The sequence below is a fragment of the Phoenix dactylifera genome, chromosome 9 (assembly GCF_051530095.1).
Source record: "Phoenix dactylifera cultivar Ajwa chromosome 9, Ajwa_hap1_PhDact_Kaust_v1.1, whole genome shotgun sequence".
Classification (NCBI taxonomy): Eukaryota; Viridiplantae; Streptophyta; class Magnoliopsida; order Arecales; family Arecaceae; genus Phoenix; species Phoenix dactylifera.
The window spans coordinates 595361-611888 of record NC_143198.1 but is presented as its reverse complement, the minus strand read 5'-3'; the positions used below and the strand labels follow the sequence as shown (position 1 = coordinate 611888).

General features: G+C 36.7%; 1 protein-coding gene across 1 annotated transcript; it reads left to right on the top strand.

Annotated features, from left to right (window-relative positions):
* The first annotated feature begins 1470 nt into the window (after positions 1-1470).
* On the top strand, positions 1471-15619 carry LOC103712057 (DDT domain-containing protein DDR4-like). The gene is made up of 12 exons (XM_039117316.3): positions 1471-1921; positions 2009-2119; positions 4343-4429; positions 4522-4559; positions 4640-4721; positions 8757-8863; positions 8984-9140; positions 10984-11076; positions 11181-11304; positions 13351-13393; positions 13478-13663; positions 13746-15619. Exons 1-12 carry the CDS (start codon positions 1613-1615, stop codon positions 14476-14478), a joined length of 2070 nt encoding a protein of 689 aa, XP_038973244.3. The 5' UTR covers positions 1471-1612; the 3' UTR covers positions 14479-15619.
* Positions 15620-16528: the final 909 nt, after the last annotated feature.

Below are 16528 nucleotides of genomic sequence, written 5' to 3'. Positions count from 1 at the left end.
CTATATTTTATAAGCCCCAGTATTTTGCTACACCGCTATCTTTCCCATCCTATTAGCCAGTGATTGCCTCTCAACTCCGTATGAGTTTCACGGGTCCGCTTGTTATCGACCGGTACTGAAAGTTTATCTGACGTTGAAATGAAGTGCAGCTGTACTGCATCTGCCGTGTCTCTTGATAATTCTGATATTATCAAACTTCCTCTGGTCTGTGCACTCAGAGGCCAAGAAGCCACACTCAGTGGTTGGAATTTACAGCAGTTTGTTGTGATATATTGTAGGTAAAGTTAATGACTTTTATCTTATGCTCAGATGGTTTGTTAATGGACTTGCTGAAATATTAAATGTTAGGCTGCCGTAAGCCCTGTAAAGAGATCTAAAAGAAAAATATTATGGATGCAAAACAAACTTAATTTTTAAGGTGCTCGGAGAAAAATGTAATCCAGGGAGGGGATCGTCAACTTATTCCTACATGCTTGATCTTTTCCTTTTAAAAAATATCATGTTATAATTCTCTAATCAGGATACACCTATGTCGCCACATTTATGTGTGAGTTATACTCTTGCCATTACCTCACATGTTTATCTTGATGATTAAAGGAATTTGTGTTCTAAATAGGTCAAGAGGTCTCTTTGTACCCATCCTTAGACTTAATTATACAAAATAACCAACAAATATCCCACCTGATCCTATGATGCTCTTATAGTATAGAATGTTTAAAAAGTTTAGCTCCACCATCCACCCAAGACTAAGTACTTTCGAAGAGTAGAAAAAGTTATAATCAGTATATAACATTAATCCTCTTCTCCCACTCCTTCTTTTTCTAATCATAACCACAAATTCGACATCTAGAAACATTTTAGCAGAAAAAGAATGTAGATGCAGAACGACATCTAGAAACATTTTAGCAGAAAAAGAATGTAGATGCAGAAGATGTAGAATATCCATTATTTTCCAAACAAAATTATTGTATTAAATATTAAAATAAAAATATAATAGCAAAAATATAAAATTATTAATATATAATAGAAAATTTAAGTACAAAAGAGTTAAAAATAGAATAGAAATAGTAAATTGGTACCACCACCATCACTATCACTGCAAACAACAATAGACCAATTTGCCACCTATGATTTTTTTTATTTTCATGTATATATTGTAGATGGATTGTAGAATGATTTTGCAAATTTTGACCTAACCTATTAAGATCTTGACAATTTGATGCACAGATTTATCTCTTCAAGAACTTGAGGAGCAAGAAGCGTACCAGACTGCTGTAATCTAGCGCTAAAAACGCGGCCCTTGTCCTGACCACCGACTTTCTACTGAAAGGAGTTATTACGACCACCTCCCCTAAAATATACAGCGGCATGGAGTTCACTCACCGAAATTCCCAAATTACCCTTACCCCCAAACCTTCCCCCAACCCCAAGCCCCCCTTTCCCCTCTAAATGGGCTCCGGTTCTCCACCATGCCGTCGCCCTCCGCCCCTCTCGCCCTCCCGCGCCCGTCTCTCCCATCTATTCCTTTCCCTCTCCCCACCCAAAACCCTCGCCTCCGCCCGATCTCCGCCCTAATCCCCCTCCCTGCCAGCCCGTTCCGCCGGATTCCCTTATGTCCGAAGAATCCCCAGCCGCGCCGCCCCCCAGGGACGGATCCGCGTCCGAGGAGCAGTGGCACCCGGAGCAGGCAGCCCGCAAGCCCCGCTTCCCCAGGGCCTGCACCGCCCGCCCCGCCTCCGCCCCCAAACCGGCGGCCGCCCCCGCCGCCGAGCGCCGGCCGGTCACCCGGCGGGAGAAGGAGGGCCAGCAGCAATGCAACCGGATCATCACCCCCCTCGTCAGCCCCCCGCCCCATTCGCAGGGTCCGCGCTGGGAGCTCCGGTCCATGTGGGAGCTCGCCTCCGTCCTCGACTTCCTCTATGTGAGAGCGCCTTCCTCCCTCCCCGATCATTCTTTTTCGTAGAGGTTTTCTTAGTGCCGCCGTGGTTCTTGTTCTTTTGGCTGTTAGGTTTTCAGACCGCTTCTCAACATCGCCGTTGAGTTCTCCGCGGAAGAGCTCGAGACAGCGTTGATCACGCCCAACAGCACCCTGTCTGACATACACATGCCTCTGTTAAAGGTTAGTTCTTGATGGTTTGGATGGATAATTTGTTACTTTCTGTTCGGTTTCTTGCATCATGTTGTTTCAAGAACTGTATTTTTCCAGAGGGAAAAGGGTGGAAAGTTCTGATTTTGCTTCTCTGAAAAGTCTGCATCCTTCTAGACTGGAGCGGGACTCTGGATTTTTCAAGAAACCATTGCAGTTGTTTTTAATTGATATCTGAGTGACATTGAAAGTTGTGATCTATCTTGCTCGATTATTTAATGGTTTTTTCTGCAACCAATGGTCATTGGATTGAACCTAGGCATAGCTATGGCGGTATGAGTCCTTAATGTAGATGATAGCTATAAAAGTTATAGTGCAAATTTCAAAGGCTTGTTTATGCATATTCATAAAGTAAATGCAAATTTCAAAAGCTTGTTTCTGCATATTCATAAAGTAATGCAATGTTGCTTTTTATTGTGCTCTTACTTGCTGAGATATGAATCTGCAAATGGAAAAAAAAGAGAAAAATTTCCATGAAGCTAAAGGTAAAGGTTGCCTTGCCACGTGCCTAACTGCATCATGAATCTTTCGTTTTATCATATACATGTCCTAAATATCCCATGCTATGTATGCCTTCATAGTGGCAATTGATAACCCTTTTTCCTCCATCGCTGCTTTGCTCAATTGTGATTAATGTCTTTAGAAGCCTTTAAGTTCTGCTAATCATGAATTTTTCCTTATCTCTGACTGTTATTTTATCAACTATACAAATTTTCATCTGGTAGACAGCTATTTTGAAAGACTTTCTAGGTGTTCTTACGAAATGCACCCATCCTTTTCTTGCAGTTTTGGTGAACACTAGATTTTGGCTTTTAAGTTGCATGATAATAACTTGTAGAGTAAATAAGTGGATAGAATGCTAATCATAGAATATGATTATTAGCATTATCATTTATCCTATTCGGTGGCAAGGTTTATGTGCATGGAGTGGTCAGGAATGTCATGTGCACTTGCTTGGACAGTGCATTTGGACTGTGCCATTAATAACTCATATGTCCAGACTTTATCATTGTCGATCTTTTTTTGTTCCGAACATCTATGATTTTAAAAGATGACGCCGCATTCAAGCTAAAATTAATTTAGTCCGTATGTTCAATTTGACTAACTTCATTGATTATGGTCTAATGATGTCAATCATTTACAAGATGTGTTCATAAAATGAAAATCATGGCTATATTTGGTGAAAACTGAAATTAGGATAAGGCTGCAATCAGAATTTATGGTTTTCTTCATCTTCTTTTGCTATCTTGGATCAATTGAATAGAAGATAGACATAAATAAAGGCAGATTTTATATAGGCAAAGCGTTATGGACAAGTCAAATGGTGTCTTTGACATGTTCTATTGTTTGCAACTTTATTAAGGGAAGATATCATAGGACAAAACTATAATCTTGTACGCATCAAAATGTTAGAGACTCAAAAAGAGTCCAATAAAACTATGAAGCTACTAGAATGAGAATTTTTAGGTGGTTGGAGGAATTACTAATTGTTCTCCATGGATAGAAAAGTCGGTTGAAGCTGGCGATGTGTTGTTAAAACAGAGGAAGCTTTAGTTTCACCTATTTGGAGTCATCTTGCACTCCTATCTCCATCAAATAAAAACCTTTAATACCTCTTACAAAATTCCCTTCTTTATGCTCTCCACTTTCAGCTAGTAACAACTGCATAATTATGGATCTTCTGTTTATCAAAAATTCCAAATTATGTGATTTTTCTTTTTCTTTTTTTTTAAGTGCATGGTTTGCTGAATTTTTAGTTGTGAAAGTACACTTATGATGTCATTTGACCTCTTGTTTATGCGATAAAAAAGAGGAATATCTTGTTGAAAATCTGGGCTCATATGTCGTGCAAATTATGTTGGCATATTCAGTTGGTTGTATTCTATATTTTCGTATATTCCATCAACTCTCTTGCTCTGGAGTTGATGCAAGTTTAATATGTTTTTTTTTAACCCACATTATAATTTAGTATGTATTGATGACAATCAGTGATCTGTGATTTAGTGCAGTTGCTAGACTCAGTTCTGGTTAACTTTTTGATGCTTTAAAAAATTTGCTCTGCCACTTCTATACCTTGCTGTGAATTATATAAACACAGCCTGTTAAGTCTGGGGTTTAGATTATATTGTTACAACTTATAAACAAGCTTTGACATGGAATCTTGTCGTTATTGTTCCTATTTTTGCACATTTATAGGCTATCCCTCCTGTTACCCGTATGGCTCTGGGGCGTGCAACCTGGGTTACAGTATTGTGCAGGAAGTTAAGAGATTGGTGGCACTGGGTATGTAGCATACACGATTTGGCCAGATGAAATGATTATAAAAAGTGGCTATTCATTAATATATATGGGCTAACAAAAACATTGTATTGCAGGTTGCTGATGGTGAGATACCAATTGTTGCATCACATGGGTGAGAAATTCAAACTTCTGGAGCCAAGTATATTGAAATGTATATATCGAATTGAGTTTCTGAAATCTTCACTTGTTTAGGGCGGAGGTTGAAACATACAAGACTCTTGATCCTGGGACCCGTGTAGTGATTTTGAAGGCACTATGCGACATCCGTGTTGAGGTGTCTCTTAACTGATAATTCTCCAGTAGCCTTCTTTTAGTTCAACAACAATATAAATCAGCTTGTGTACATCATAGTTTTCTAATTCTTTTATGTTTGTCTTGGTTCTTGTGTATAAACTTGCGGTCTATGGGTCATGCTCCCTTTTCCTGCATTAACTAGCTTGGTTTTACATTCAGATTACTTTGATATGCAATTGAAGTTTGTTATGCGAAGTTAATTACATAGATGTAATAAATTGTAAATATGACTACAAACTCTCCATCTGTTTGGAAACTAAATAATCTAATGTGACTATCTTAGAATTCGATGTAGCTGTAGATGTAGTTGTAAAATTATAATAGAAGTTTCTAGATTTTCTTGACATTCTATGTAAATATAAATCCTTGTTTTATTATGGAATGTTAAGAGTAATATTACCCTTTGCAGAAATTGTGGACACTTTTTTGGTTAATTCACATAGTCATGTGCTGTTTCATTAATTTGTTTCTAAAAATTCTTTTGATTTTTCTGTGCTTCTTACATTTGTATCATAATTGTCTTTCTAATGGATTTCAATATGACCCTGATGATGTTTAGATCTTACTAAATTTTAAACGATAATTAATTTGAACCCAATTTTGAAAATTTTGCTTCTGAGTTTGGTTTTTTGAGTTTAATGTATAAAGAAGAAGATACAAACCCAATTGATTAAGCTGTTGATTCGCGCATACAAATAAAAGAGGTTCAACTGCTTAGATTTTGCACAACCACATATTTCTAGTTTTCGAAAGAATTTTGCAGAGGCTCTGGATCTAAACCAGTTGATTTTGGTTTTAGATAACATCCATATGAGATATTAGCTGTAACTGAAGGATTGATGGAGATGGCAGTGCCTGGATCCTTAGGGTTAAGGGGACCATGAAAAAATTAATCACTAACAGGAAATAAGAATCATGAAATTCAGAAAAAGTACATAAAAAAGGATAAACTAAAGAAACAAGAAAGAACAATAAATAAGTTAAGACAATATTATATTTTCTATCCTTAGGACATAACAATACACTTTTTCGAAAGAATTCTATTTAAAGACTTAAAGTTGACAGAAGTCGAAGGGATGCTGGAAATTTGATGGCAAGTGTTAATTTCTTCATTCCAGATTTAATAATATTCTGTGAATGACGATTACTAGCATTTGTTATGTGCAATATATGTAATTTGTGCACGACTATGATACCATCTCATATGATGTATCTAGCTGCAAGTTGTTTCTCATGGTTAGTTTTGATCATAGGCTACCATCATCTTTTTCTATTTATGTGAATAATTTGGAAATGATTACATGTATGGACACGATCCCTTCAGATGTTATGTATATGATATGATACTCAAGGGCAGATGGTCAAGATTTGTTTTGCCAAATGGTGGGCTTGTATATAGTTTAGCTAGATATTCCTAATGGAGATAGGCTGCATATAAAGAGAATGGGTGTGTTTATGAGGCTCCACCATTTGAAAAGAATGAAATTGGAAAAGAAAGAAGAGCTGTGGGAAAGTTGGAATACAAAAAAAGAGTTGACTCTCTGATGGAAGTGGAGTCAGAGAGTCATGGAGTCATGTGAGAGTTCCCTTCATGTAATATGATAGATATGAATAAACAGGGGGCACAATGAATTTGATTGAAGAACCACCTGAACAGATGAATGCATCATTTCGATGATCAAATCTTAGTCAAAGAGATACATTCTGTTGAGAGATTGATGTAAACATGATCCTCTAGCCATACAATTATGGAGAGATCAATGGCTTGCTATCCATTCAAGACATCAGTCGTGGTCTAGGAAGTTAGCACAGGAATGAAGATCATTGGTCAAAGAATGGTGTATCGGATAACCATACAGTACAACTTCTATAGGAGAGAAAAGGGTCCGAAACATCTTTTTCTTTTAGAAAAGGTACTGATGGGTTACTGATTACTTGAGGGATGGGATCTGCTATTTGTTGTAGAGCGTCAACTATTCATTCTGTTTTTCTAGTTTAAAGAAACTTCGTTTTATGGTGATATCCTACAGACTAGCATTCTATAAACTACAATTAAGTATGTTTTGGAGGGATTTCTAATATCACGAGAGTTAGTCTACTGTTTGGACTGCCTTAAGTAATCAAAAATTGGAGTTCGTTGACATGCTTAATCATTTGATCTTGCATGTATATAACAATCCAACTCTTATTAAAATATCTTTTGTTTACCCTGATATGTTTCTCTTTATTCTTTAATACCTTAAGTTGCACAAATTGACCAGTTGTGTTCTCTTATTAACATCTGAGTGACTGAGTCTATATGGATTTATATCCAGGTTACTCATGTGATAGTGTATTTTGTCCTGACCATTTCTATGTGGTAGCTATGCTAAAAGATATAAGGAAACAAATCAAATATTAATGTGTGGGATCTCAGTTTAAAGGGATTCCGAATACCAATAATGTTAATTGTTAAGAAACATATATAAATGATGGTGTTTAATCCCCAAAAAATATAACAACGAAAAAGCTAGCACTCATTGCTATCAACCAGAATAATAGAAGTTTCAAATGATATGAAAATTTCTATCTTACAGAAAAAGCTAGCTTTCATTATGATAATAGAAGTTTGTCCAATTTTGGACCTCATCATGAGTGTAATTCATGAACGAGTATACAATGTTGCCCCATGTTGAGTCACATGCATGTGTTCATAAAATTTTTAAGAGTAATACAAACATTTGTATGCTGATCTCTAGCTTGAAAGCTTTAAGATTTAGTGCCTCTTTGTTTCTGATTATTTTAGGGCAAAACCTCTTTTGTTAAAGCAAACATATTCACCTAAATGCCTTGATGTACAAAATTGAATATTACCAATTTGAAATCTTATTATCGGTTCCTTAAGCAAAGTGACTTGCAGCCAGAAAATAAAAACAACAACAAAAAAAGTCTGAAACTACTTGTTTTGCCCATGTCATTACCGTACTAGGGAAGGTACTTGGGTGGGTTAAAACGATCAAGAGCTAAACCATATATGTTCCAATCTCTTAAGCTTTACAACCCCAACCCAACCCAACCTGAGGTCAGACCAATTTCACAGATTTTAACCTGAATACAACTTAGGTTAAGTCTGGTCAAGTTGTGCTCAGTTGGGTCTATTCAGGTTAGCTTGGCTTGCGCCAGCTTGTTGTGGGAAATACTGGCTAAATTTGGGTTGAGTCATGTTGAGGGGAAAATGGTTTAGAATTGGGTTGGGTTGCTTGAGCCTTCAACATAAAACCAACTTGACATCAGATTGATATTTGCCGGTGCATGCCACACCCAGCGGAGCATTATATAGGCCCAACCTAACCCGAATTACAGGGTGCCTTAAGTTAGCCCACCCTAAGTTGCACCTCTGCACTGTATCAGTCAATACGGTCCCCTAGTGGCTGGTGCAAACCAACAAGCACAAAACATTAAGATGAAATAATACACATCCTGTACCAAGTGAGTTTTGAACCCTTTTCAGGGCATCCTATATGTTCAATTATCTACCAAAACATAACTTTACAATACTCCAGCTCTTGTATCTAATTGCAGGTTCTTCAGCTACTTTTTTTTCTCTATTGTTTGTCTCTAATTGATGGCAGGCAGTGAAAGCCTACAGAAGTAAGATATTTGTAGTCTGATTTAGTCAATTAACCCAAGGAAATCAGTTTCTTTTTTCCAGTCTAATTCAACTCATGATCTTTCTGATCTCATAATAAGCCTTCTTGTGATTACTGAAATGCCCTATCCCCATGTGCTGTAACTTTATTAAAGTATCTCACAGACTAGATTTATAAGAAGAAGAAGAATTTGTTGATTGAAATCATGTTTATAAAAAAAAAACAGGAGTCTATATTACTTAATTAGCACCATTTTTTTTTTCTTAACATACTGAGTAGATGGTTCAACTATCTTTTGGACATGTTTCTTGATGTTCATTATTGGTGCCACTCAGATGTGTTCACATGATACTGGAATAGTTGACTTCCACTTATGCATTTTGCAGCAAGAAGACATTAGAAATTATATAGATGATTCCTTAAAACATGGCATTCAGCTTTCAGCATTTCGCAAGGAGCGGATTGGGGGCGATTCACATGGGGTTTCATACTGGTAGCTTGACTAAATTATGATTTTGTTTCAAATAGTGTATATCACTATCTGCAACTGCTGAGAATATTTTCTTATAATTTGATCAAGAACATTTTATTTCTTCAACCATCTTAAATGTAGGTATGAAGATGATCCTATTATTGGTCATCGATTGTATCGTGTAATTAGACAAGTTGACATAAAGAAGGCGAAGGGGAAAGGAGTTCCGCCCCTTCCACCTGCATCTTTCCACTGGGAAGCAGTTGCAACCAACTTAGATGAATTCCTAGAAGTTTCTGTGAGTTTCGTCATATGCATTTCTGCCAAATTTTTTATTTGTTGTCTCTGTTTTGGTGTTTAGTTATGTATGCACTATTTTTGGGGTGATACAGCTCCATATAATGTGTTATAGAATGATGTACCAAAATTTGATGAAAACATGTACTTTTTGGAGCTGATTAAAGAAAATCTTCATTATATTTTGAATAGGGAAACTTCATTTTGCTTTTGTGGCTTCATGATGATGACAGTTTCGCACTTCACGTTCCATTTATGTAACCAAGCTACCTGCTTATTAATGATGTTTCTGTAAAACTATGTTAAACCTGGGCACCTCATGATGCAGATGAACTGTGAAGGGCCAGAAGTTTTGTATTAGATGTTTGCATGCTTGCCAATTAGTGTACAGGTTTCTAAAATATCTCTTTCCATTGAAGCCTTTCGCATGCACTCTTGTCTCTGTTGTTAATTGTGGAAGCATATAAGAGCTTTCAAGAAAAGATCGATTTGGATTGTCTAACTGACTAAAGTAACTCTCTCTTGGTTTTGACATAAATTCCAATTTTTGCAAATATTTCTCTGGCCTAAAAACCTGCAAAATTATTGGCTCAATTCAAGGAATGCTGAACCAGCTGGTACGGGCTGACCGGTATGGGCCATACCTGTCAGCCCGTACCGAACCGATTCAGTTTGGTGTTAAAAAATGGTATCGGCCCGTACCGTCCGATATCGGCTAGGAACTGGTGCGAGCCGGTCGGGTCGCACCAGTTCCAAATTTTTTTGGGCTTTTGGATGCTCAAACCATGCTGAACCAGTGGTACTGGTACGGTTCAGTTCAAATCGGTACAAGACCGGTCCGGTGGCCGACCGGTATGCCTACCGGTACCGGTTCGGCGATCCTTGGCTTAATCACAAATATTGGTTTTTCACTTTGATGAATTTGTATATCATATTTTTTGCGTTTCCCCAAGTTTCAGTTTTTCCCTTGCTGAATTATTCCATAGCACCAATATTTTTTTCCCTTTACTTTTTGTAAGGTTTTCTGTTGATGGCCATACTGGCTTACAGTAGCAAGGCAATTGAAGATATACTGGCTTACAGTAGCAAGGCAATCGAAGATTTATGCAAGCTATCGTGTGGGTTATTTTAAATATATTTTAGCCTGTGATTATGATTTGGTTTTCTTTAACATTATTTCTAATGTTATATCCCATGAGTGACAATTGTCAACTTCTTTCATGTGTTGGCCATTAAAATGAGATGTTGTTTTTCTGCATCTAGAATGTAATTTGCTGTTGTACTATTAGTCATGGCAACTTACAACTCTTGATCTCCAATCAACCATTTATATTGTTTGATAGTGCATTCTTGATTATATGCAACTTACAGTAGCAAGGCAATCAAAGTTTATGCAAGCTATCATATGGGTTATTTTAAATATATTTTAGCCTGTCATTATGATTTGGTTTTCTTTAACATTATTTCTAATGTTATATCCCATGAGTGACAATTGTCAACTTCTTTCGTGTGTTGGCCATTAAAATGAGATGCTGTTTTTCTGCATCTAGAATGTAATTTGCTGTTGTACTATCAGTCATGGCAACTTACAACTCTTTATCTCCAATCAAACATTTATATTGCTTGATAGTCCATTCTTGATTATATGCAACTGTGCTTCAAACAGAAAATAAAAATAATTCTGCCTCATTTTCCACCGCACATATGTTAGTATAGTTCTGATCACATGCATTTGTTCTCCTGCTGCTTTCTTCTCCGCATCTAGTGCCCTAACAGAGTTCTGCATAATTGTACATTTTAACTTTTATTTTTTTTCCCTATTTACTTTTTGTGCTTTTCTCCAGGAGAAACTTTTTTCAAGTAAAAATAGGACAGAAGTCTCACTTGGGAAGAAGTTAAAGTTTGATCTTCTCCCGGAGATTGAGAAAATTCACAAAGTATATGACTTGTCTGCTGCTGCATTTATTGATTAACTTTTATTACAAATAGACAAAGTACTACACAATTCTAAATTATACTGACAATTTCATTGTTCATGCAGAGGAAAGAGAGGCTATTGAAAAAGCAACAGAGAGAAGCCCTCCTTCTTGATAGCTTTCTGACTGCAGATGGGCTTTCCTCAGGCCGCTCTCTTCGTGATAGAAAACCTGTCACCTATACTTTTGGTAAGAACCTGAAGTTAGATAATTATAACGGAAATGTTATCTTGGTATATAATCTTTAAATGTGACCTTGAATCATAGGTTTATAAACAAATAGAATACATGATTTAGAAATATATTTTCATTCATTGATTTTGTAGTTTTTTCTTATTTATTTTGGCATTATTTCTTTTCCATATTTCATTTTTTAGCATTACATTTTTACTCTTCCAACAATCTCATGCTTTGAACAAATAATCCTCCATGTGATATTAGAGAAGGAATAATGTTTTGCATATCGATGAAAAGAGAGTGCGTATACTGAGTTGCACCTCATAGCTTGAGCTTTGCCCAGAAATATCTGGCCACGCTGGACCATTGTGTTATACAAAATAGAGATATTCTATGCATTTTCTCAAACAGTGCATAACCAGACAATTTTTCTTGCATCAGTTCTGCTAAATATGTTTTCAATAATCCAGAAGGTTGTTTGGCCATTCACTGTAGGTTGTCAGTCCAAAAAAGAGAATTCTAAGAGATTAAGAACTCTCAGAAAATAGTTGGTTGTTTCGAAATATGAAGATTTAGTTTGAGTATAAATTTTAAAACCCAAAGAACAAATATTTGGTTTCACTCAGAACTTATATAGAACCTAGGTTTCAAAATTTTAAATGCTGTCCTAAGGGCCATAACATAATTGATCTGTATGAGTAAATGTGCATATATATTTTTTAAAAAGTATTTTATTTAGATTAAAGTGGTAATTTCTACTTTAAAGAAAATTGCAAGCATATTGGTATTTGGTTGCAAGAAAATCAACAAAGAGGTTATTTTTCATGATTTAAGTGATACTTTGTGGTTTCTGAGAGGTTATTAACAGGAAAGAGGAGGGGTTTGTGGAGTAGATTTGGTCTCTTGAATAGTTACCTCCAAATCTGAGCTAGGATCTAATGAATTTTGAGCTCACGCTCACATCCTTTTTTAGATTAATCCCTGCTGTATGAAAATCTCATGAATATATTACTAAACTTTTGAATTTTATATAAATTTCTCTAATCTTTTTATGGAAAATGTTGACATTATATTTTTTTTCTTTGTTTATCTGTAAACATGACTTATTCTTCATACTCATCGGCTTACACTTACATCAGCATTTAAGTGCCATGTATTAAATTGTCACTGTACAGCTGAATGATATAGTGGACCCTAGATAATGCGAAGTATGCATTAACTTCTATTTTAATTTTTTATCTTTTTTTTTTAAAGTTTTATGCTGAAGCATTTAAAACAATTCACTAAATGATCCCAAACAATAAAAAAACCCCCAAAATGATGTTTAATATTTTCTCTCATTTTGTTTCACTTAATTATCTTTTACACTGTTTTAACCTTTTTTTTGGTTTTTAATTTTTGGTTGAGTCTCTGAAACTCAAACCAAAACTTACAAAATTACCAAAACTGAAACCGAGCTTTTTGAACCTTGAATGTAAAACTTCACGGGTTAGACAGTCAGTGGAAGCGATTTTTTTCCTGCTTGTAGTATTTGTAAATTGGCTTCTTTTACTTGAAATGTTTATCGATATGCTGCGTTTGTTGTAACATGGCATAAGGTGATGAATTGATTTTTGTGGCTTTGATATGATTGCCTCGCTTTGAATTTGAGGTATCTGATACTTCCCTTTGAGGGTTTGTTAACTGTCTTATATGGTTACATTTTCTTGGTTTTTAATTCTTGTTCCCAGCAATCAGAAATACTTTTGTATTAATTATATAAATGGATGCGGGACTACTCATGTTAAGATGAAATAGATGATGTTTGTGATTGTATGAATTAGTTATATGGTTTGGGCAGAAGGAAACAGGCATCATGTTATGCAATTTTTAGTATTAAATTGTATGAATTAGTAATATGGGCTGGGCACAAAGGAAACAGGCATCATGTTATGCAATTTTTGGTATTAATTTTTATTGCATTATAGAATATAATTTAGTATTAATTGTGATTTCACTTTTATTGCTGTATTTCCACAAATTAAATTAACAATAGTTTCATTTCAAACAATTTTGCAGATGACTATGACCGGTCAATTAATGAGGCTATAAAAATAACCAAGTATGTCCCTGCCTTAATTCATGTAACATGTTATTCCTTGTTTGATAGGAATCGCAACCTTATATATATATTTTTCTATATTAGGAAAAGACAGCTCTCACCAGAACATGTTGTTAGAAGAGCAGTCAATGCGAAGCCTGAGATATCTAGTAATGGCAGATTGAATGGTCCTTCACAAATCGATCAAGCCTCCTATGATGCAGAGTCTCCAAAATCAAATGATTGTGAAGAAAGTGATGCAGAGCACCAGGCTGAGCCTCTTGACCGCAGGTATCTTTACTGTTCATATCTGCCTTGAGATTTCTTGATTGCACCTAAATTGAATGACTTTTGGTTTATTACTGAATTCTAGCGACCGCCGGAGGAAAAGGCCTCAGAGGTATTCAGATGACTTTGTGGAAGCTGTCTCTGATATTGATGCAGACTTCGACAGCGATGATGACATAGTAGGAGAAGCAGTATATGATGAGGAATATCTTAGAAGCCGGAAGCAGAAGAAGGTGTCAAGTGGTTCAGAAGGGGACGAGGAGTACCATTGGGAGGAAGAAAATACAGAAGAAGATGAGGAAGAAGAGGAATATTCTTTGAGTACCAGTGAAGATTTGGAGGATCAGAAGAACGAATATAAAAAATTTCCAAGTCGAAGTAGGCGGGGAACAAAATTGAGATCTGTTGATGAACTCCAGTCAGGCCTGAGACGTAGCAAGAGGGCCACGCGCCCACGTATTAATTACCAACAATATGAGCTATCAGAAACAGATACAGACTCGGGAAATCCAGCCAAATCCAATGCATCGGAGGCACATTCGGATGCCACTAATGACCTGGAACTTTCGACGGCAAGTCAAGATTCTCAGGATGAGGAAGGTCATGAAGAAATAACAGATCAGAAAATTAATCAGGAGAATGGAGACACTGCAGACAAAGAGCACCGCGAGTCAGTTAAAAAGACAGATAACCCTAGTCAAGATGGGGACGGTGTCCAAAGAAGAAGATTCCTAGACCTGAATGAGCTTGCTCCAGGAACTGGCTTTGAGGATGGGCCTGGCACTTTAATGAAAGATGAAGACATGGACAACTTTTAAGTACTCAAAGAATGATTGGTTCCTCTTATATCTCTCTGGAAGAATCAGTTTGCAATGTGATGCAGTATTCCAAACTCATGTCTGCGGGACTTTCTGTAAGGGTGTATGATAATCCTAATTTTTGTGGATCATGAATGGGTCTTGGGGCATAACAGTGCCAAGAGATGAGAAGGCAGCTTCAAAGATCAAGCTGTCCAAGGCTGTTCCCGAGGGGAAGTCTTAATGATGAGATGGGCAGTCAACTTCTATATATTATCATCCTGAGTTTTATTCGTACTTGGTGATGATTTTGAGGAAATTCTGTATTGGTTGTATCCTGTTCTGCACATCTGGTGTACAATACACATCAATGCTGATCTATAACCAAATTCGTGGGATTTCAATTTGTTGCCTTTCCCTTTCACATGGAGGCGTAATGATTCCAATTTAGTTGAGGATATATATTCCCTTGGAAAAAAGAAAGTGGTTCATCTTGTGATGATTTATATACTTTATATTAAGCATCTTTTAGGTTTTCCTGACTACAGAGATCCTAGCTTCTGAATGTCCTTTAGTTGAATGGTCCAAGGCAGTTGATTTGAATGTGTCATCTCTTATTCATTAACTACAGGAACATGAGAAGCGGCAGTGATTTGGACAATGTGTTTTGGTGGAAAATATTTCTTTTGTTGTTCCTAGTCTTATTGAAAATTATGGACTCATCAGCTATATGATCTTTATGCGACTTGAGTCAGTTGTAACTGATCGCATGATAGCAAGTTAGATATGTGGTTTATCTCAAATGAGCTGCTTCTATGCCTGACGTTTTCTGAAAGAGAATCATTTGGGAGTGGCTAGTCTACAACATTCTTATCATAACTAGTTTCAATTTCGAGCAAATTTTGAGCAGATGTAGCTATTTCAAGCAATTTCAGTATGAAAAGTAGTTGAAAATACCTACCATGTACAACTACAATGCCCACTGCAATGCTCTGATATTAGAAATGGGTGGCCTTGGTCGCCACGCGGGTTTGTACACTTTTGCTCCATCAAAGCACTAGACCTGCTTGAAAGCGTGCAAAATCCCATGCACTTGAGGAAATTTTGTTTCTTTCTTTGTTTTTGTTTCTAAATGAAAATTTTCTTATTCTTTTTTGTTTCAGCTGCTGCTGTTTGTATGAAAACAGAAAACTAAATAGAGCTGCTAGTTGGTTCACAAAGGTCAGGAGTAAAAGATGAATTACTACATTTTATTGCTTACTCCAAGTGTCTCCGATCACACTTTCTACGTTGCTGCAACTTGTTGACGTCTTGCCCAGACATTTTGAAGATGAATGCAGCTTTTAACCGTGTGACCTACAAGAGAACATGGAGGCATCATCGATTATCTCGTAGCTAAACTACGTGTTGTCTGTACAACAAATAGCATGGCAGCTTCAGAAGTTAAAACTATCAGACAGCTAATCCTAACCAGTTAAGCTAAATATGACAATGGATTTAATTTGCCAATAAATGATCCCAGATTGGCTCGATTCTCACCATGCTGGCTCCGGTAATCAAAATCGGGAGGGTGTAACAGCAGCTGAAACTCAAAACTAATTTTTCTGACTACTCTGTTACCAGTACCCAGGTGGATTCTTTTACGACTGCAGAATTAGCTCTTCGCCTGATAATAGCTGACCATCTACCGCTATCATGCTGAACGATGTATATACTAGTTGGGAGGAGCTTTCAAATTGGGAGGACAAATCATGCCCTTGGATCACTCACTTTGAGAGCTTTACAATTTCTTGATTTCAAGCATTCCACTGGTCGCCTAATTACAACGCTAAATCGAAAGTCCTTTTTTAATATGCAACACACAAATATTCCTCCAGTGGGGAAGAACTTCCAAATTGGGAGGGTATTATGATGACTTCGATCATAGCCACCAGATACAGAATCACTTGATGCATTGTAGTCTGAACAATTAAGCTCCATATGATCGCAATGGCTTACATCTGTGGCCTAGCACTTTGTCAGGAGCTGTGTCACGAAAGCCTAAAACTTACATAATGTTTTGGCAAATCTC